The sequence below is a fragment of the Mesoplodon densirostris genome, chromosome 19 (assembly GCF_025265405.1).
Source record: "Mesoplodon densirostris isolate mMesDen1 chromosome 19, mMesDen1 primary haplotype, whole genome shotgun sequence".
Taxonomy (NCBI): Eukaryota; Metazoa; Chordata; class Mammalia; order Artiodactyla; family Ziphiidae; genus Mesoplodon; species Mesoplodon densirostris.
The window spans coordinates 36,900,270-36,922,652 of record NC_082679.1 but is presented as its reverse complement, the minus strand read 5'-3'; the positions used below and the strand labels follow the sequence as shown (position 1 = coordinate 36,922,652).

Genomic DNA, 22,383 nt, shown 5'->3' with positions numbered 1-22,383 from the left:
TGAGCCTCTGATAATATGATGATATATAGTTCCATGGGAGATCAAATGATTACCATAACCTAACTCTAGATATGAGAAGAAGCAACAAGAGGGAATATCCTGGACCATAAGAGACTAGGAAGACAGGTGGTACAGAGACTTCTGGATACGAGTAAAGGCCTAGTCCAGTAATAGCACATGGAGTGGCCTATCAGCAAAATCTTTGCTAGACCTGGGAAAGAGCATTCCTAGTACTGTGGGACAAAATGGTCATGAAATGCCCCAAACCATGGTTGAAACTATGACCATAAAGGGGTCCTGCCGGCTGAAAACTGACACTTGCCATCTACTTCTACAAGGATTAAATCATGAGCTTCTGTAGCTGGTGACCTTCAACACCCTCTACAAGGAGTTCAGGGTGGAGATCTTAAATGAGGCCCTCTGTGCTCTGGGAAAAACAGACAGGACAGGCCTTCAGATAGTTAAATACTTTCAGGAGAAGATTTTATGAGCTCCAATTCTTGCATCGTCTCATACCTAGAGAAACACTGACATCATTAACAGTGACACTAAGGTGTTATTTTAGGCAAGTCCTTTTATTGCCAAGAACTTGAGTTTTCTGAGCTGTGTTAGATTTGGGATGTTACCAGCCATTCTCAAAAGAACATCTGCTGGCAGCTGGTAACTGCAACCTTACTTCTTAAAGGTCTCCTCTGGTAACTATTACACTTTTAGATGAAAAAGTTGCTTTAGATCATATGTTAACAAAAAGAGAAAACACATATGTAGTGACCAGTAGCTCCTGTTATTTATATGTTAATACCACATCAAAGGTTAAAACCTACTTTGATGAAACTAGATAACCGGCTACCTAGCTACAAGTCTCCCCAAAGTGCCAGGCCTAGACTGGATTTCAGGCTTATTCTCCTAAAAAGAAATGAGATCTATTTTGTCTATTAAGGTTTAGGTTGTCACTCCTCCAAATACTTCTAACAGGGTCTGTTACACCTACATCAATCACACTGGGCTAATAGAAGAGGGCATAAAATTATATATATGACTACACCAAATGACTCCATTCCTTTAGACAGGGTAACCCAAATGCTGACTCTGTCTAGACCAGGATCAAAATTACTACCGAAGGTAACATGGATCTTAGTCCTGCTTGGGCCCCCCAGCTACAATAATTCTTTTACTAATCTTTGGCCTCTGTTTCTTTTTAAACTACTTGTTAAGTTCTGTCTCTTCCACATTACAATAGGTTCACATCAAGATAATGATGATGCAAAGATTCCAGCCATTTCTCAGAACAGATCCTGCCAAAACAACAACAGAAGTCACCCCCAGGCCCTTAATAAGACAGGGTGAGAGCTCCGTGACCCCAACTAGGTAGGGTCTACGAGCCCCTTGCCAGCCTAAAGAAGCTACAGAAGACATATGGTCGTTCCTTATCCTCCCAATGAAGATTTCTTGGGGTTCACACTTCTCAGGGGGGGATATAAAATAGGAGATAGATGGGCCCCTGGGCCGGATAGCTGGTGTTTGTCAAGTGGAGCAAAACTGAAGTTTTGTCCTCAGCCAGACAAGAATGACGCCTGTTTCCCTCCCTCCATTGATATGGAGGGAATGAACTAGCAGTGGGGAATTTGTTGCAGCAAAAATAGAAGTGAAGTTTTCCCTCTCCTGAGAACAAGGGAACACTGAACAGGCTAGAGAAGAAACATAACCTGGCCTGAAAGAGTTAATCACTCCCAGTTTTTTTTTTTTTTAACTGTTACTAATCTGTAGTTTCTGTAACTAGATTTGTACTTCACAAAGCTAACCTATTACTCTTTAACACTATGTGAATTACATCCTGCACTCCCTTGTAGTAAATCACCCCTTGTAGGATTTGCATTTCAGAAACAAGGTCGCAGGCGGATAACCCAGAGACAAACGGACCCAATTACCCGACCGCCTGACGCCAGCTGTGACTGTTTTGAAATAATGCGGGAAGAAGAAGAATGCAAGACCTTCACTACTTTGATCCTTATCACATACCCACCCCCGGACTGTAGCCCCACATATAAAATCTTCTCTGATTCCTGAAGGAGGGTGGGGGGCACAGTCCTTGAGGCGCTAACTGCTGTGTCTTCCCTTGTGCCTGGCAGAAAAAATCAAGCCATCTCTCTCTTCCTCCAAAATCTCTGGCTCCGAATTTCTGTTCGGCATCGGGGCACAGAGAAGCCCGAGATTTCGGCAACAGTTCTACTCATTAACCCAAGGCTGAAGTCTCAGGCAAAGAGGGCTGCGTTTATATTTCAAGGACATGTAAGAGTTAACCTCAAGCTTTCTCCTACGCATATTTTTGTTCTCACAGGGTCAGAATTCTGAAAAAAAGTATTTTATCAAACCAGCTTTCTCTAACTGCATATGCAAAAAGAAACAGTTTTGGAATAAAAAAACTTCATCTTGGACATTTTTCTCCAGAGTCTAAAGAACACTGTGGCCATGCAGGGTTAAAAGAAACAAACAAACAAACAAAAAAAACCAAAAAAAACTTTGGGCTTCCCTGGTGGCGCAGTGGTTGAGAATCTGCCTGCTAGTGCGGGGGACACGGGTTCGAGCCCTGGTCTGGGAGGATCCCACATGCCGCGGAGCAACTAGGCCCGTGAGCCACAACTACTGAGCCTGCGCGTCTGGAGCCTGTGCTCCGCAATAGGAAAGGCCGCGATAGTGAGAGGCCCGCGCACCGCGATGAAGAGTGGCCCCCGCTTGCCACAACTAGAGAAAGCCCTCGCACAGAAACGAAGACTCAACACAGCAAAAATAAATAAATTAATTAATAAACTCCTACCCCCAACATCTTCTAAAAAAACCCAACTTCTTTCTCTTTCTAGGAGCATACTAAAAATCACCCAGTTTTGTAAAATACACCCTAGGGAACAAGTACAAGATGGAATAGAGCTCTTATTATCCATTTTCCTTTTAGACATAGGCTTATAGCTGTAAGTTGGTCATTCGGCCATAATCCTTCCCAAGGGACTTTCAGACGGAATTGAAACGGCACCTCCCATGTTTAAAAGCAGACAAACGACAAAGGAACAACAAAGGAACCAAACCCAACAAGGCCAGCTAAACAAACAGGAACCTTTCAAAACTCAAAAGAGAACAAAAGGGAACAACTTCCCCGGGTTCTCTGGTCCCACTCAACCGTGACCTCCATATCAGTGGTGCCACAAACACCCCGTAAAGGGCTGGAAGTTTCACAACCTTCCTTAAAAGTACAGAATCAAGGATCTCGGTGTGCACACCAGGGGACTTACCCAAATGGCCAAGGTGTCTCGACTCTTCCAAAATCCGTTTCCTTTTCCTCCAAGAAGGTTCAAGTTGCAGGAGACCACGTCCTACCTGGGGAGAGAGACCGGAGTTCCCCAGAGCTAAATGGGGATCCGGCAGCTGCTTCGACAGTCTTTCACTCTCTTCCCGGAAGGCGGCCCTCTAGCCGGCATGGGCTCCAAGTGCAACCTGGGGCGGGGGCGGGCCCTCCCCGCTCCGACAGTGTTCCATTGGACGTGGGTAGGGGATGAACACCACCCCACTGGGGAACGGAGGTGCCTCTGGCTGGCTCAGCCAATTTGTCACCGAAAATTTGGTCCCTGTCCCCGATGCCAAAAGAGAATAACGAGGACAAGATTTTGAGGATAAAGGAAAGAAAAATTTCTTAATGTGCCAGCAAGTGAGGAGGGTAACAGACGAAGATCTTGAGAACTACTGTCCTACTCTCTGAAAGAGGGCAGGTCTATTTAAGGAGAAGTTTGAGGGTGGGGACCACAAGACTATGTGACTGAGACCTCGCTGGGCTGGAGCCGCTTCTTTTGATACTTCCGTGATTCATGGACATTGTGGTGGTCTGCTTCCGGTCAAGGCAGACCAGACTGACTGTTTTTCTGCTGACTGCTTGATCCTACACACCTGTGATTCAGGATAAAAAGAAATAGCCAAACAGGCTAGAGCCTATCAGCATAGTTAGCAGAGAGAAGCAGCATGTGTACATTATTTGAATTAATACATGAGTTAAAAGTGAAGGTCAGTTGTTAAAATTTTAACTCTATATTTGGCTACAAGCAGACATAGCTGCCTGCTCAGCCAGTTAGAGGTGCCTCTGTAAATGCCAACCCAGGTCAGTCTGTCCTCACCTGCAAGACCTGCGTCCCGAATCCCCATAACTTGAGCCCAAGGGAGTCATTGATCTCACCCCATAGGACAGAGAAGCCCTTTATCTATGGCCACTCAGACCATGGTGCTTTTCACAAGGGCCCCTGCCATTGTCAGCAGATGATGGAATTCAGGTGAGGAAGCCACGAAAGTGAGGTAATGACTAGTGTCTTCCCAATATCCTTCTCATCCTCTTCCTAAGATCCTCTTCCTGATTCTGTCCAGAGAAGCAATGTATCCAGTTACACAGTCTTTCTCCCACCCCAGACTCTCTTACAGCTAAAGTTGCCAGGTTACATGAATCTGGCCAATGAGATGTAGATGGATATCCAGGTAGGTAGGAAATCTACTCTTCTTCAGAGTCAAGAGGCACAGATTCAGCAGGCCTCTGCCCTTTGCTCTTTCTCTTTATTTCCCTTCTTCCTGTCTGAAAGGTGGGCAAGATGTCAGCAGGTGGATAAGCCATTTTTCTCCATGACTGTGAGAACCGCATGCTGTACATGGTAGAACAGGAAGCTAGAAGGAGTCCAAATCCTTGATGACTTTCTTAAGCCTCACCAGAGGCATCCTGGGCTTCTGGGCATGTCCAGGAGGAGATCCTCACTAAAGTCCTTCTCCAGAACCGGGGACACTTCTCCCTTTTCTTCCTGCTGAAGAACACTATTCTCTCTGATTCATTGCCTATTTGTTACAAGAAAACGAGAAAAACTCATTGTTAAGAGACCATGGTTAGATTTCAGTTACATGCAGCCACTTATCATCCTAACGCATATGAGTATAATATTTTTGCTTTTTGATAGTGAGTCCAGATGGACATAAGAACCAGAAAGCATGGGATTGGGGTGTGTATGGAGAAAGCCAGCAAAGATATTTTCCCTGAGATACAGGAGAGGTCTGTTCAAGATGAAATCTCTTACTTTGTGATCTAGGGCAAGTCATTTGCTTCCTAGCATCATGTAGGCAAATTATATTTATATATAAATGTATATAGATTTAAGTGCATGCATATATAACATGTATATAAAGTATGTAGGGCTCCCCTGGTAGCACAGTGGTTGAGGGTCCGCCTGCCGATGCAGCGGACGCGGGTTCGTGCCCCAGTCTGGGAGGATCCCAGATGCCGTGGAGCAGCTGGGCCCGTGAGCCATGGCCGCTGGGCCTGCGCGTCCGGAGCCTGTGCTCCGCAACGGGAGAGGCCACAGCAGTGAGAGGCCCGCATACAGCAAAAGAAAAAAAATAATAATAAAGTATGTATATGTGTACAAATTACAAATGTGTATACATATAAATAAATTTATTTTCATATCTAGTACTTATTTGTAATTGAAGAGGGTGTTGGAACTAGTTGAGGACCCATGCCCCTACCAGCTGGACCATGGTATGCCTGGATGGCTGGGGACCAAGGAATATGGCACATCAGCGTGGTTAGAAGCACAGACTGCAGCCAGACTTCCTGGCTTCAAATCACAGTCCCACCAGCTAGTGAGTTGTCTCTTCTCTTTGTGTCTCCATTTTCCCCACTTAAAAATGGGGATAATAATACTACCTCATCGACTCATTAAGAGGATTCAAAGAGTTGCAATTTGTAAAGCACTGGGAATAGTAACTGCGGCAGGATAAGCTAATGTGCTTGTTAACGAATATCAGCCCAGTGCAGTGGCCTTGTCCAAGGTGCTGATGCTCCTAAGGTCTCAGTCCTCCTGGGAACCATGGCCTGTGAGACCTGGATGGCCCCATTTTCTATTTTAACAAAGCCAGCCAGGTACTGCTTGTGCCATGCTCCCTTCCAATCCCCAAACTCCAGTGGGGAACTCTATACATTTAATTGCTTACCTAAAAATTCTAGTCTTGGCCCTGACACTCCCTGATCTGATTCTGCGGCTCACTTGAAATGTCAGAGTGGCAACGTCCTTCCTTATCTGTGAAGTGAGTTTGCCTCATTTGTCGGCCCTGCCCTCTCACTCCTCTCCATTGATAGGTTATTGTTACTGTCAAGTGACTGGAGATGGGAGTCAGGGGTCAATGGCAACTACCAGGGAAGTCTGGGGCGCCGTGGTGCAAGAACAGAAATGTAGCAAGAACCTGGGAATAGACTCATGGTGGGCAGTAGGCAGGTACCCTGTTGTTGGCCTGACCATGGCCTTCAAGTCTGCCCCAGGCTCACCATTGCCAGAAGCTGGGTTTTTGCTTCAGGCCTCTCCTCTTCTGACTCCACATCTTCCTGCCCTAGGCTGAGACTCTGGACTGGAGCCTGAAGCTGCAGTAGGTGGGGTGGCTGCTCCCTCTATATTCTTTGCTGTAGAAACAATCAACCGTGGCTCAAGGGCATGTTCCGGCCATGACCCCTGCTGGGCATTCTCTGGGGACAGAGATGGTTTCCCTTGATTTCCTGCGGCCCAACCCCTTACCTTCATGCCCTGCTACGGGCCCAGCTCAGCCCCTCCCAGGCCTGATGACAAGCCAGTAGCTAATAAGAAAGACATCAGAAGCCAATCACTTGCCAGCTCTTTCAGGAGCCTCTGGTTACCACACTTCTGTCTCCAGCTCTTCTGGGTCATAGCTGAGGTCAGGGCCTCCCTGAAACATGGCCCAGCTGAGGGAACATCTCCCTTGCCAGCAGCCTAATGGGGACTGACAGCAGAGGGCTTGTGAGGCAGCCAGGTCCTGCAGGAGGTTGGCTGCTGCCTGGCAAGGCTTGTGGAGGATGGTATTTCCGAAGCTGGAACTTCCTGCCCAGTGGTCACATGCACTCAGGCCCAAGGAGACTCAGATTTGGCTACTCAGACCCCAATTCAAACCTCTGGGGCAGTTTTCTAAAGAGTGGGGGGACAAGGGAACAGAGACATTGTTTCGGCTACATGAAAACACAGCAGTAGCTGGGTTGCCTTTGAAATGGGCAAAGATGGGTGAGAAGGAGAAGAAATAGATCAGCATTATGTAACTGACATGTACTAAACATACAACAACAAGCTGTGTAAACTAGCACTATTCTGAATCCAATATTAATATTTAATCCTACCTATGATCCCATGAGTTGGTGGGGTCATTTTCATTCCCATGGATCGATGATAAACTGAGGCAAAGGGAGGTTAAGTAACTTGCCCAAGTCTTCACACAATTGAGTGATGGAACCAGGATTTGGATCCAGGCAATGTGGCCCCAGAGAGGTTGCTCTTAAGTGTTCATCATCTTTATTTGATCCTGCTGACCCTCTTGGCAGTCTTATTCCCACTCTTCAGAAGCTAGAGAGACTCAGATTTTACATAACTTGTCCAGGTCTCCTCAGGAGTAAGTAGTAGAGCTGGTATTCAAACCCAGGTCTAATCTGGCTCAAAACCTTTGTTCTTTTCACTAATCCAGGGCAAACCACAGACCTCAGGCCAAATCCAGCCCACTACCTGTCTTGTAAATAAAGCTACTTTTATGCTACAACAGGAGAGTTGAGTACTTCTGACAGAGACCTTTACAGAAAATGTTTGCTGAAACCTACACTAAAAACGTAGAATGGGTGAAAAGCAGCAACTCCCACTTCTGTCTATCAGCAGCTGCCTAGAAAGGTAGTCATTCACATTTTAGTGTGAATTCACCAATCACATCTGTGGTTGCTCCCTGAGAGTATATCATAGAGTCAAAAACAGAAGGCGGGACTTCCCTGGTGGTCCAGTGGTTAAGACTCTGCCCTTCCACTGCAGGGGGCATGGGGTTCCATCCCAAGTCAGGGAACTAAGATCCTGTATGCCACACAGTGCGGCCAGAACGCCCCCCCCAAACAAACAAAAAAACAAAAAACAGAAGGGACTTTACAGAATCACCTAATCCAACCTTTTCATTTTACTGATTGGAAAACTAAGGTTTAATAACTGTTGCCAGGAAAACAGATGAGATATTGGATCTGGGGTGGATTAAAATGAAAAGTCAACATAATGCAGGGTGATGGAGATTTAGAAATGAACTCTGTTGTCATACTGATTTCATTTGGAGTGAGGACAGCGAGAGATGCCATGTACTATTGGAAGAAAGAGGCCCCCAAAGTTAATATATACCTGTGAGTCTTCAATATTTGAGTATCTGATGAGTGTATCAATTCTCTCTCCTGGAAAGGTAGACACAAACTCATGCACACAAAAATTTGCGTTTCATTTCAGAAGGTTCTTCTGATATTTCTGAAGCCTATCTATGAACACTTAGTGTTAATAACCCCTGACCCATTGCACAGATGAACAAATTGAGGCCTAGGGAGAGACTCCACATATCAGGGCCTTTTGGAAGGAGATAAAAATGAAGCTCTATCTCTCCAAACATAGGACAGGAGTGCTATTAAAATTGGGACATTTCAAAAGCCCACAAGTTTCTTAAAGTGAAGCCCACCTGTGAGGCTTCTCCAACTACATTTGTCAGCCTAGGGGACAGAGTGGCAGCCAGCCCCCCAGAAGAGCTGCCCTTTCACCCTCTGCTCCAGGCTCCCTCCTCCACTCCCGCAGGGCCCCTTATTAAATGTTGGCAGGCGTGAGGGGAGGGCTGGAAGCAACGTGGCTGCCTTTTGTTTGATTCATTATAATAAACCCTAACTCCAATTCTGGAGGTAAAATTTAAATGATCAGATGATAATACCCCCTCTGGGATGTCTGCCCAACTCCAATTCGACAAGCCAAACCCACCCCGACATCTTTGGCATAAATGTATTTGACTCTCCCAATGCTGCTGTGCAAGGTTGGGTTCATGGCTATCCAAAAGAAAATTTTAAAAAATTCCATAAGCTCCAAATGGAAGGGACCTTAGAGGTATGCAACCCCCTCTCACACCCCTACCTGACACTGAGTTCCCTCTGCAACCTCCCTAAGAGACATCACTGGGGTGCTCACTACTTCTGGCACCATCCCATTTTCTGTTTGGCCTCAATTCAGCCCTCGGGCCCACCACCCACTCCCTGATAGCCTTTACATACTTGAAGACATAGACTGAATTGTTGGTTGTCAATACCTCCCTTATATTGGTGTCACTGTCTATCTGCTTACTTGCGTTAAAAATAACAATGTAAGGTCACACCTTCCCCAAACAATACAATATAGCACTAAGGCCCTAAGCATTAGTGTATCCCTCTTCCCAGAAAAATGCACTCAAGTGTTAAATTGCACGTTCATTTCCATCCAACTGGAAGTTCTGATCCCCTTGAAATTCAGCCCTAGAAACGAAAAAGCGAAACTACTAACTTGGTATCCACTTTCTACTTAAATAAAAATGTGTCGGGCTTCCCTGGTGGTGCAGTGGTTGAGAGTCCGATTACTGAAGCAGGGGACACGGGTTCGTGCCCCGGTCTGGGAAGATCCCACATGCCGCGGAGCGGCTGGGCCCGTGAGCCATGGCTGCTGAGCCTGCGCGTCCGGAGCCTGTGCTCTGCAACGGGAGAGGCCACAACAGTGAGAGGCCCGCATACAGCAAAAAAAAAAAAAAAAGTGTCAATCTCAGAGCTAGGATTACAGATTTAACTCCCCCCCCCAGTCTTCTGTTCCATAGGTTATCAAAAGAGTTGTTTGGGTGAAAGGTGGGCCACTATGACCAGGAGCTCTACTTTACTAGCTGGAGGCTGATCACAGAAGACCCATTGGACTTAATTTGTAGCATTTTACCTTCACGCCAGAAAGAATTCCACTACCAGATACATGGCACAGGAAATATCCTTTATTATTCTGTACACTTAATTTTCCATGAAGAGAACAGCTTTTAAAATAAACGCACACACCAGATATAGAAATATGCATGACATTGGAACAGTCCATGACACAGGGCACCACTGATAGAGTCCTTATTTACATAAAAATGGAGAAACAGAGGGATGAGGGTGGGAACCCCAAAAGCTACTTCACATTCACCAGAATTTTGGTGACTTCTATGATCGCAGCTATAGCCATGCTGCACATCGCAGAGCTGTGGATTTGGGGACTCATAAGAGCATGACAACTTACCCTCAACTTCCGCAAAACAAAAGGGTTGGATTTATTTTTTAAAATACCAAGTGTTTCTAGCATCCGTTGAAGAAATATTGTCGAAAGAGGAACTACTGAATGTCCAGAAAAATCATAGTTCTGATATGTCTCTGCTCAGCAGTAGGTTATTGGTCACTAGATCATTCTGGAAAGTCCTACAATAAACCGTGTGCTTCCTTCATTGTAAATTTACAACAATAACATTGTTACGGAGACAGGAAATTTTTTTTACTGGATGGGACCTTTGATCTCTGATCCAACCCTTGCTTTTACAGACAGAGAACTCTGAAGCCCGCAGAGGTGGAGCCCCTCTCCCCAGGTGACCCAGTAAGACAGCTGTAGACCCAGGTCTGTGCAACTCTAAATGCTGTGCTGTTTCCCCCATGCCACACTCCCTCTCTGTTCTTCTCCCTTCCATGGCTTTCAAAGGAAATAAAGAAATGAAATGAGCTCAGTGGGCTTCTTACTAAGAAATGACATCTTTGGTAAGAATGTTTGGTCTCACATTAACGGGATCATTTGGCAAGAGACTGGCTCCCACCTGGGCCGGAACCCCTCTGAGAATTAAGGCAGCTTTTAGGACCTTTATTTGGCACGATATTTGGCAAGAGTTGGCAGGTCCCCTTCTCCTCTGTCTCATTCGCATCTAGAATGAAGACCGACTCACAGGTCGACATTAAATGTTATAATTAGACATTGAATAGTTGTTAATGGGATGGTATTAAACATATTTTTACACTTCATGGAAAATAATAATTCTTTTAAAAAATCTGGTAAAGTATCAAAAGTGCTCTATACAGTACACAGGAGCACCCTTATCCCGGATAACCTCTACTATCAAAAAAAGGCCTCAAATAAGAAGTCAAACATTACTTATGATAAAGCCCATGCTCCCTCTCCATCGAGTGTGGGTGAAAGGTGAACCCAGAAGGTCTGCCAGCACCTCCTCGAAAATGTCCACGGGTGTCCCGGGTCCCCCCATCTCCAGAGCCCCTCCCCAGGCTTGGGAGCCAACTTTCCCCGCAAGGCAGCACCACTGGGTTGGTTGGTGTTGGTTCAGGTAGCACCGCATCTCTGATTTGCCTTCGGACAAATGTCTGGAGGCAGAAGGGCCACGTGCAGATGGCAAAGAGCAAACGTCAGGCTCTCTCTGAAGGGTGCCCCTGATACACAGGCTTTTCTGACTCATTTCTGCCAAGTAGATTCAGCTTTTCACAACCCACTGTTCCCTAGAGTGATTATTTTCATCAAAGAGAGCAGCTAAATCATTTCCTCTCTAGCAACCAGCTAGAGGAGAATAAATGACATCCCCCCACCCCCCTTCTTCCAACGCATTGTTCTTTTGCTAGGAAATATGCCTTGGCCACTTGACCGGATGGATTTTTGTTTATGTTTAATGACAGCCCTGGGTGGGGTGAACCATATTGTGCTGGGAATTTCAAAGTGCTCTCAGCTGAGAGTCAGGGGCTCTGACCTGAGGGTCCAACTGGATGCCTTAGTAGCTGGGGAACCTTGAGCAAGAATGACTGAAATGCTGGACCTTGGTTTTCTCACCTGGAGAATGGGGACACAGAAGCCAGCCCTGCAGTACTTGCTGGGCGGATGGGAGTAAACATGGATGAAAATGCTTTGTTAAAAACAAACAAACAAACAAACAAACTGTCACACCTAGGGAGGAATTACCCTTCATGGGCGGACTCAGTCACTTGTGAGGCCAAATTCCATCAGTGACGGGTCACCTTGCTCTCATTCCCAGACCCCTACCTGCTTGTTCTACTCTGTTGGATGCTCCCAGGCCTCATCTTTTTCAGGGTCCAAGACACCTGCCACTTGGGCTGTCTCAGATTTTGAACTGAACTTTTTATATGGAAAGATCCAAAGTCTCCTGATTTTCCTACTTTTCTTTAAAGAAAAGAAATGACATAAGGACCCTGTCCCTGGGAGAAAACCACCGCCCTGCCCCCAGCCAGCCCATCTTCCACAGACTGCATGATCAATAGATTAGGTTCGGTGACACCCCACTTTCCCCAAAGCACCTTTTGGATGTGTGTCACCCTCTACTCCCAGTGGAAATGATGTGGCCTTTTTTTTTTGCCCAAGATTCTGCAACAGGGGCTCCTACAGTCAGGACAATAATCCACAACTTTAGATTGCCAACGAGAGCATAAGAAACTCAGACCATATGTTAAAAAAAAAAAAAAAAAAAATTCCAAATGGATGCCGCCGACTTACCAAACTACAAATCGCTTCTCTGAACGAGCTGAGACTAGCCACCAGCACCACCAGAGGGCACCACTTATAAGTTTGTATCAGAAATCAACCTGAAATTCTCTACAACCGCTGCTCCCTCAATTGAGACTATTCTCCCCTCAACCTGAGTGACCGGGGTGCTATACGCTTGGTTCCATGCTGCCCTCCACGGTGCAAAGTATGGCCCATGAAGAGAGACAAAGGGAGTTTTCAGGGCCCACTCCCCATCACTTGAGTCTCCTGGTCCAGGCTGGGTGGGATTCCCAGGGACAGGCTTTGCAGGTGTCTGTGAACAATACAGAAACAGACAGCCTGTCGGGCTGCCCTTGGACACCCACCTGGCCCCGTGAGGACAGCAGAGGATCCCGTAGCGGAGACACGCAGCTGGCCTTGCTGGGTTCCTGTCCTGAGTCCCCCAGGAAGGTCTCAGGAGCCACAGGTACGTTCCTGAGCTCCGTGCATCTGACAGAGCGAGACCCGCATGTGGTCTCTACAGACTTGTCTGCTTCTTCTGCAGAAGCAACTCACCGTGACACCCATAGCTCTGGGCCCTCTGAGCGCCAGAAACCAGAAGAATATTCCAGAACACACACAAATTAAACCCAGGTCAACCAGAGTGAAAACTAACTATGAAGATTTCTGCTCACGATCCCCCAGAGCTTCTATCCACGGACTTCATAACAGCGACAAATATCCCCAAGCTCCCCAACCAAGGTCCAAACAACAGAGCACTGACCGGGGCAGACGAGAGAGGCAAGATCTCTGTACCTCCCAAACTCAGCTGGGCTTTTTATTTGTGTTTTGGTTTTACAGTGTCTGACCAAAAAGCAACATCCTCTGTCTGATTTGGTGGAATGAGGATTTCTTCTGCAGCCCAAAGTACCAGCAAACGAGGTGGGGAGTCCTGCCCGAGCCCGTGGACGTCAGCTCGGGCCGGATCCCACACTGGGTGAGACTTCCTCAGAACTAAAGAGGTTCAACAGAAGTCATTTTTCCTGTTCCCTCCTCTCCTCCTCTCCCACAAGGCTTACCAATCCAAGCTCACAGCCCTCAGGCCAGGTGAACAGAAAGTGAACGAAAACCAGGTCACTAAATCAGTTGTAACTTGGAAAAGAGGAAGAGGGGGGTCAGAGAGGAATCCCCAGACAGTGTCTGGGGTGGTAGGAAACCTTTGACCTGAACGTTGGTGCAGCAGGGTTCCTCCTCGGGGTCAGATTCAGATGGCCAGCCAGTGTTCCAACTGCAGAGGAAGACGGCAAGGCTGTTAGGCCAGGGCCAGGGCGGGCAGGGACTGAGGGACAAGGGCCAGCTGAGAAGGGCAGTAAGACACATGGAGGGGCAGAAAACACAGCTGTTTCCTTCAAAGACCCGCAGAACACGCAGGCCAATCCCCTAATTGTCACTGGCACCCAGAAAGGGCAAAGGAGGCTTCACCAAGTCACACAGTAAGTCTGAAGCAGTGGGGCTCACCAGGACCCTCCTGGCTCCCCCACCCCCATATTTTACAGGGGAAAAGGGTAGGACTCAGGTCAACATGTTACTGATGTACCTACAGCGCTTCCTTCAAGATAAGAAATCCTCAGCCTAATTTGGGGATACTCCGTGGTCACAACTCAAAGAGGGAGAACCGAGTTTAGGAAAGTCTGGGCATTTGGTAACTCAGGACCAAGGAGTGGAGGGGCAGGCGAAAGCTGGTAGAAGGCAGAAGACAGGCCCCTCTCCTCCGCTGTAACCTCACACCCCCAGGGGCTATAGCCCACAGCTGCTCTGGGTTTTCTGGAGTGTGGTGTGTGGTCTTGCCTCCAATAGCACAGCAGGGAGCAGTAGGGCCCCCGCCCCATGGTCCCCATCAAAACAGTCCAATGCACCTACTTGGAACTGCCTGACGTCCCTCTGGGCCACCAGGTGATGCTCGTTCTCTGGGGTGATGCCATAGGCCAGTCTCTGTGAAAGGATGGAGAAGGGGAGGAGGCCTCAGCTTGGCCCAGGGACACCCTTCCAGCTGCCCAGAGGACACCACACATCAGGGCCACCTGCTAGTTGGCCCTGAAGTCTCACATGGACAGCAGGAGAGGTTCGTATAAGACACTCCCCACCCTGGTTCGTGGAGCTGGTTGGTTCACTTTGAGACATTCATCCAGTGAATGTTTCTTGAGTCAATGACTGTAGTCACACACTGGCCTAGGCCCTGGGGATCCAGAGCTGAAGGTCACCCACACATTCTGCTTTGGGAGAGCTTACAGCTCATGGAAGGGGCTGACACTGAACAGAAACACACAGAGGCAATTTTACAACCACGATTGGAGTCAGTGCTGCAGAGGACAAGTTCAGAGCACAATGAGAACTCAGTGATGGGACCTCAGCCCTGCCTGGGGATTGGGGCCACCTCCTTGGGCTGTAGACACAGGGTGGACTCAGGGAATGCGTCTGGAATCAATGTCTGATCACTAGAGGGGGATCCCAAAGTGCGGAGAATAAAAAGCTCAAAGCAGGTCCTGGTTCCACGTCCGGGATGAGCTCACAGAACACGGATCCTCCCAGTGACCTAGAGGTTCCTGGACTTTGGGATTTCATGGACAGGAAACATGTCACAAGGGGGAGGGGGTCCCAGCCCTGCCTAGGACCCTCAGCCCTAAGTTCCTGTACAGCTCACTCCTTTACTTCCTCCTGTGTCTTTCTGTCCCCTCATGAGAACATGAGCTCCAGGGAGTGTGTCTAGTGCTGAGGATACTGCCTGCCCCTTACAGATTCTCAGTAAATATCTGTGAAGGGAGTGGATAAAGGAATGAAGGGGTGAGATCTTTATAAGTAAGGACATGAGGAAAAGACTATCACCCTTATATATAAAAGAAAGGGCATTTACCAACCAAACTATAGGAAAGACATAATTTTAGTTAAAAGGTAGATCATGCGTATATGTATCTGCAATGTACCCAGGTCAAAGAAGAAAATGCATTTTGGAAATCTCTGGTTTAGGCTGATCAGGTATCAGGTTCACAGTAGAAGCAGGTGAAAGCCAAGATACAAGGTCACGGTGAGTTTGGATGGGGAGAGTGGGGGACATCTGGGGACATGACAAACCTTAGGAGGTGGGACACAGGAGTGGGCACAGTTAATGCAGATTAACTGCTCCTTAGGGGACTGGAGGGCTGAGCATCTCACATAAACAACGGTAGGAACAGAGTGGGAGCACACAGTGCATGTGACGTTCAACACGGTAGCAGGTGCCGCGTGGTGACCATCTACCGTGTGCCAGGCACTGTGCTAAGCACTTCCTTTCACCTTTCAAGGTCTGTATGATTACCCCAGGTTACAAATGTGGAACCTGAGGCTTGGGGGTAAATAACGTGGCCAATGTGGCAGGTCCGTCTAACTCTAGATTCCGTGTCCTTCTGTCTCCCTCTCTCACCCCAGCGGGAATGACTCGGGATGCCCCCTCCCGTGCTGTCCCCCACCCTCCCCCAGGCTCGGCCCAGAGCTCACCTCGCGAAGGGAGCCCCGCGTGCTGAGGAACTTGTAGACGACGTAGGCGGGCACCAGGACCATGGAGGAGCCCGCGATGCCCCACCCGACCCAGTTGGCCCAGAGTGGGAAGATGTAGTCATCGTAGGTGAGCGGCTTGAAATTGATGATGCTCACGACCACCACAAACTGGGGGGGAAGGGACAGAAGGAAGAGGGAGAGAGACAGGGAGAGGGGAGAGAGAGGGAAGGAGGTGGGAGAGGTGAGAGAGAGGGAAGGAGGTGGGAGAGAGGGAGAGAGAGGGAAGGAGGTGGGAGAGGGGAGAGAGAGGGAAGGAGGTGGGAGAGAGGGAATGAGGTGGGAGAGAGAGAGAGATGCAGAGAGGCACCAGAGGGAAGTGAGGACCAGCGTGTGAGATGGATGCAGGAACGGAGAAGATAAGGAAGGAGGGAGATCGAGAGAGAAAGGAGGAAGAATCCAAGTAAGGAAGGATAACAAAAAGGAGACAAAGAAACAGGAGCAATACAAAGAGAAGAAGACTAGAAAGGTGACCTTGGAACTGAGTGGTGGCACAGACAGCCCCCGGCCCAGACCTGGCCCCAGGCTGGCGACCCCTCTCATGTGCAGCCTCCTGGGAATCAACAGGGCGGAGCATCCTGAGCATCTGTCTGTGTGACCAGGGCCCTGCATCCCAACCTCCTCCCCTTAGAAGCAAAGATCCCCACCCCCACCCTCACCCCAGACACACAGCAGCCCTCACCCGAGGATGCCCAACCCCACACTACACACCAGGAGGAACGCAGGGCTGACAAACTTCCAGCAGAGTCTCCAGTACAGGCCCGGCTTGAATCCCATCATCTGCTGGATGTCGTTGCTGAACCTGTCCACACCTGCGCACACACAGGGCAGGCCCATCACAGCGGCCCCTGCAGAGCCTGGGGCCACCCCTGCTGCCTTCCCAAGAGGGTCTGTCCCCAGGTGGAGAGCAGAACAGTATGTCCTAAGACAGGGATACCCTGGCACTTAGGAGACCTGGGGACAGGCACTTGGCTGGTTCAGAACAGAGGAGAGAACACGCTCAGGGGTAGCATCCCCTCGTAGGTGCCGCCCCAATTCCTTTTTCAGAGGGAAAACCAGGGCTCGGAGAAGGGAGGGGACTTGGCCCTGGTTACACAGCCAGGGTGGCCTGACTCCAAAGCCCAGCTCTTCCCGCCCGCTCCCTCTCTCTTAAAACAATGATGGCTGTGTATATAGAGCTTTCCCCGACTTTAATCTGGTAGAAGAGACCAGATTCTTTCCAATGAGTAGAAAAGAGTGAGTGACACATGGGGAAAAAATGAACAATGACAACACATTGCACTTTCTACCATGTTCTCCCCATTCAGCTCTGGAATAAGGTTGCCAGAGAAGATAGAGGACACTCAGTTACATTTGAATTTCGGAGAGACAACAAAAGTCATTTTAGTTTAAGTAATTTCATGCAATATTTGGGACATATACTAAAAAAAAATGATTCATTATCTGAAATTCAAGTTTAACTGGATGTGTTGTAGCCCAGATTTGCTAAACCTGGCAACCCTACTCTAGAATGAATTACAGGGCTTGAGGAGCAGCAGCTTCCTCTGAGTTCCTCTCTAACAGCTGACACTGATGCCTTTGGGGCCTTTACCTCCTCCTTTTAAAGGGAGCTCATGCAAAGATGAGCTGAGGGCTGGAAGAGCTGTGTCCAATAAGCAACTTGCTCAACTCTGGGATCAGCCAGTGACTGCCCTGGAAATGGAAAGCCCCTGTGCACCTCCAGGTGAAAAGGCTCCAGAAGCACACGGGGCCCGAGGCTTTTCCACACGCTCAGGACCCAGCACGTACCATAAAACCAGGAGACGCCTATGGCCTCCATGAGCACAGCAAACAGAATGGAGGTCCCCGCCGCAAACGTGTCCAGCAGGGTCAGCACGTATATTCCACCCTGGAGCATGGATAGAGAAAGCCTGAGGCCATGATGGATAGAAATGGCTATCAACTGTTACATCCATCAAAATTTAGCTGTCCCCTGTCCCACTCAACTCAGAACTCACACCCACCCCCAACACAGGTAATGGGCTTTCTGGTGCGACTGTGCTGCTGCTATGTATTCTATGTATTCACTGGGTCTGAGGGTGGGGACTTCAGCCAGTAAAAAGCAAGATGGATTTTATCAGTGAAAAAAAAATGTTGCCTGCCATATCAGTAAACAAAAGATGTTGCAGCCATCACATTATAGCCGCCGCTCTGAAGGTGAGCTCTGAGGGAATTCAGGATAGAAACAGGATGCCCGCCATCTAGCAGTCAGCAAAAAGCTCAGATACTGGCCCTAGAGAGCTGAGGTCCTAATCAAAGGAATGACTTCAGTGAGCCCAACCTCTTGCATCTTCCCATACACGGAAAAGCACGAAATTCCTTAACTTGAGATGTCTGGTTTTCTTTAGTCAACAGTAATCTTTTGATGTAACAACTACCTGGTCTTTGTCGCAAAAACTCATGTATCCTGGATCCTCCCTTACCTCTCTGGAGCAGTCCCTCAGAGCTATCTGAGATGCTGTGTCCCAGGCTTAAGTCCTCAGTTTTGTCCACCGAATAAAACATAATTCTCAGCTTTCAGGTTGTGCACTTTTTCAGTTGGCAGTTTAAAATGGACTTTTGCTGTCCCCCCAAACCAACAAGCAGTTGAAAGATTTGTCTGGATATCCTCAGGCTCAGAAGGGACAGATAACAACGGGATGTAACCCTAGGGGACTGGACCACGGAGTTCAGGATACCAGGCACTGCCATGGTTCCCCTGAGCTCACCCTAGCCCTACCCCCCAGCTTCAAGTCTGGGAATATCTGGCTGGATTGAAATGCAGCCTCAGAAGCCCCAGGTGACCCAGAGCCCAGCCCCCCTCACCTTGGTTATGCAAAACAGGGCCAGAAGGAAGGTTCCAAAGGAGACGCCAAATGTGAAGAGTTTCCGGTGTCGTTTCAGGACCTGGAAGTCGTCGGCCAGGCCCGTGATGACCGCCTCCATGCCTCCCATCTGAAGGGAACCAGGCAGGTGGGATACAGGGGTGAATGAAAAATGTTGTCCAACATATCAGCAAACAAAGGATGCTGCAGCCATCAAACCATCAGCCACTACCGCTGCCCCTGCAAAGGTGCACCTGAGGGGGACTCAGGATGGGAAGGAAAGGATACTGGGTCTAGATAGCTCAGGTGCATATCAAAGGAATGATTTCAATGAGCCCAGACTCTTGCATCTTCCCATATAGAGAAAAGCGCTAAATTCATTAACTTGAGATGTCTGGTTTTGTTTAATTAACAGTAATCTTTTGCTGCTCTGACCACCTGGTCTTTGGTGCAAAAACTCCTACATATCCTGGCTCCTCCCTGACCTCTTCAGAGCAGTCCCTCAGAGCGGTCTGAGAGGCTGCCTCCCAGGCTTGAAGTCCCCAGAAAGTCTGCCAACTGAAACATAATTCTCAACTTTTAGGTTGTGCTTTTTTTTTTTTTTTTTTTTTTTTTGCCGCACCACGCGCATGCGGGATTGTTGGCTCCCCAACCAGGGAGTGAACCCGTGCCCCCTGCAGTGGAAGCTCGGAGTCTTAACCACTGGACCACCAGGGAAGTCCCAGGTTGTGCTTTTTTTTTTTCAGTCAACACAGGAGTGAGGGACTCTCCGAACCCCGGTCTCAGGCCTCCCGGCTCCCTTGGACCTCCCGCAGCCCTGGACTCATGAACCCTGGAGGCTGCCTTGCTTCTCTAGAGAAATCAGCAGGTCCTCCCTTCTCCCCATCCTCTCACCCCACTTCTGCCCTGTTCTCAACCAACCTCAGAACTCAGAAACCATGTGGGAGAGGGTGAAGAGTTAACTCCTGTCTCCCCCTTATCAACAGGGACCTGACTCCTGTTCACTCCCTCAGCCTGAGTGGATGCTGATGAAATACCGTGGGAAGAGTGATTGGTTAGAGAACAAGAGTTCTAACCACGCTCTCTCTGAATTCAGTTTCCCATCTGTAAAAGACGAGTATTGGGCTGGCTTATCTGAGGTCCCTTCTAATGTAGAGTTCCATGATGCCAAGTAGGTTTCTCTTGGTTCTTGGCTTTGGCCTAAATCTTGCCTTTCTGAGCGAGTACTGATTTCCTTGTTTGCATTTAAATAAGGTCTTCTGCAAACAACTACTGATTAGGGGCTTGAATGGGGTGGGGGGACTTTAGACTGAGTAGTGTGAGTGTATTTAGGGGAGGGAGGGTCAGGTTTAGTGGTGTCTGTGGGGGGATGGTATCCCCAGCAAGGTCACTCACTGAGCTGTCAATTCCCAGAGCCAGGAGCATGACGAAGAACACAACAGCCCAGAACGTGGATCCTGATAGGGTGGAAATGGCTTCTGGGTACAGGATGAAGACCAGGCCAGCTCCTGTAAGAAACATCAAGGACCTCATTAATAGCTGGGACTGTTGGTCTGAGCTGCAGATGATAGGAGAGCATTTTGAGGCCCAACAAGCCCCAGCCCAGCCCCATGATATTTGGGCAGTCATGTGTGGATGGAGCAAACCAAGGTCTAAAAATGACTGATGAAGCCAGCTTCAGCCTGAGTTCACCTATGCACCAAGGAGGTTGACCTCAAACAGCCAAGCCAGAGGGCAGTGCCTCTCCTGGACAGCTACAAGCAATGGGCCTCAAACCCCACCTCCTGCACCCCATGAGGGATCCTCTTACTCTCAAAACTTTGTGATTTTCAGAGTCCATCAGAGGCAGCCCCTCCCCAAGTCTTGGCCTGTTTGTGGCCATAAGAATATGAGAAGCAGTGGGGAAGGACACGAGCTGGTTAAACAACTTCAATCGCCTGAGTCTCAGCTTTCTGATCTTTAAAGTGGGTCTATTAACACTTGCCTAGTAACACTGCAAGAACTAACCAAGATACGTCAAGTGCTTAGCACAGGGGCTGGTACAGAGTCAGTGCTCCAAAATCTATCTGGTCTGGCCTGACTCAGAAGATGATTCTGCCTGGACTTCCTACTGATGGCCTCAAAGAAAGTGGGCAGCTGGGAAAGCTCCGTGTCCAGTCCTCTCAGTCCCACAGCCACAGGAGAACTGCTAAGAAAGAGGTGAGTTTTGCAGCCCCCTCCTCCTCAGTGGGCGAGCCTGCCCACCCACCTTCAGTGGCAACATCCTCAATGTTGACCTTGTGTTCATGGGCCATGTAACCCAGGATGGAGAAGATGGCGAACCCAGAGATGAAGCTGGTGACACAGTTGATGGTGCTGGTGAGCAGGGCGTCCCTGAGGGAAAAGAAAGCACTGTTAGTTCAAGTGGTCTGACTCTCCCCAACCCGCTTATGGACTGCTGGACCATCTACGGAATCCATGGCTTCAAATGCCAGCCCCCTCTTCAGCATCCCTGATGCCACATGGACCCCCAGCACCCCACCATCACAGGGCCAGAACCTGTAGGTGCAGGAAATAGGTCAGCAGCTTCTGGATGAAGCACTTTGATACCAGAGCCTGACATCAAACTCTTGCTGGGAAATCGAGTCACCAGCCTCCTTCCTCAACAAACTGTCTGTGGCTCCCCAGTGCCTCTCAACTTTTCAACCGGGCATTCAAGAGCTTTGCTGAGATGACCCAACCTTCTTTCCAGGCTTATTTCCCATGACTCCCCAACATGTACTCTCTGAGCAAACCAGTCAACTTGCTGGTTCACAAACACACCACCCCCCCTGGCTTTGCTCATGCTATAAGCTGTCCACTCACTCCGTGTCTGCCTATCCCAACCCTAACTATCTTCCAAGGCTCACCTCAGATGCACCTCTATGCTCTTGCTGATCCCCCATCAGATGGCTGATCATCCCATTTCCTTAGCCTCCCTAAAGCCTGTCCCACTGGTATGCATTCATCCTACTCTGTCTTGTACCAGGGAGGTTATGATTCTGTCTTAAGCCTTTGATGGAGAGGGATGGAAGCAGCCCCATCTGTGCCCGTGTCTGAAGCCCTCACAGCACTGGGGCTGCAGGAGGCAGCATTAAATGCTTACAGGACCAGATGATCTAGAGCATGGTCCTCTGACCCTACGGCACTGAGCAAACTTCTCATTCTGCTGTGTGGTCTTAAGCTCTGACCCTGCTAGGCCCTCACCCCTCAAGCAACCAGCCTGGATATTCCAACCTTGTCTGCCTGGGCATAAGATGGACAGACAGGCAGTGCTGGCTGCTCTGAAAGCCACACAGTGCCCCTGTGTCCCACCTACCCACCCTCATGATATCCCAGTGTTAGTGGCCTCAACTCTTCCAGCTCTTCACCCTGCATCTATCTGGGAGGTGTCCTGAACTGACATATGTTCATCGGGACCCCCATAGGCCATGTCGGAGTTCACAGAACATCCAGGATGGTCTACTCTGCTTCATTTCACAGGGAAAGAAACCCAAGAAGAAAATTTGACTTGTCCCAGACCGGAGCCCTCTCTCCCATCCCTGCAAGGGTTGATTCCCAGGATTTAGAGC

The 22,383-nt window shown here is 48.7% G+C and overlaps 1 protein-coding gene across 1 annotated transcript in view; it reads right to left on the bottom strand.

Moving 5' to 3' along the window:
• Positions 1–13,626: 13,626 nt before the first annotated feature.
• SLC6A2 (solute carrier family 6 member 2) overlaps positions 13,627–22,383 on the bottom strand; it is a 37,354-nt gene continuing 28,597 nt past the window's right edge. The window contains exons 7-14 of the mRNA XM_060083896.1: positions 21,042–21,166; positions 20,189–20,301; positions 18,795–18,923; positions 17,739–17,838; positions 16,662–16,762; positions 15,894–16,061; positions 14,283–14,354; positions 13,627–13,650 (exon numbers count right to left, since the gene is read on the bottom strand). Coding sequence (XP_059939879.1) covers positions 13,627–13,650; positions 14,283–14,354; positions 15,894–16,061; positions 16,662–16,762; positions 17,739–17,838; positions 18,795–18,923; positions 20,189–20,301; positions 21,042–21,166 — 832 coding nt within the window. The remainder of the gene's footprint in view (positions 13,651–14,282; positions 14,355–15,893; positions 16,062–16,661; positions 16,763–17,738; positions 17,839–18,794; positions 18,924–20,188; positions 20,302–21,041; positions 21,167–22,383) is intronic.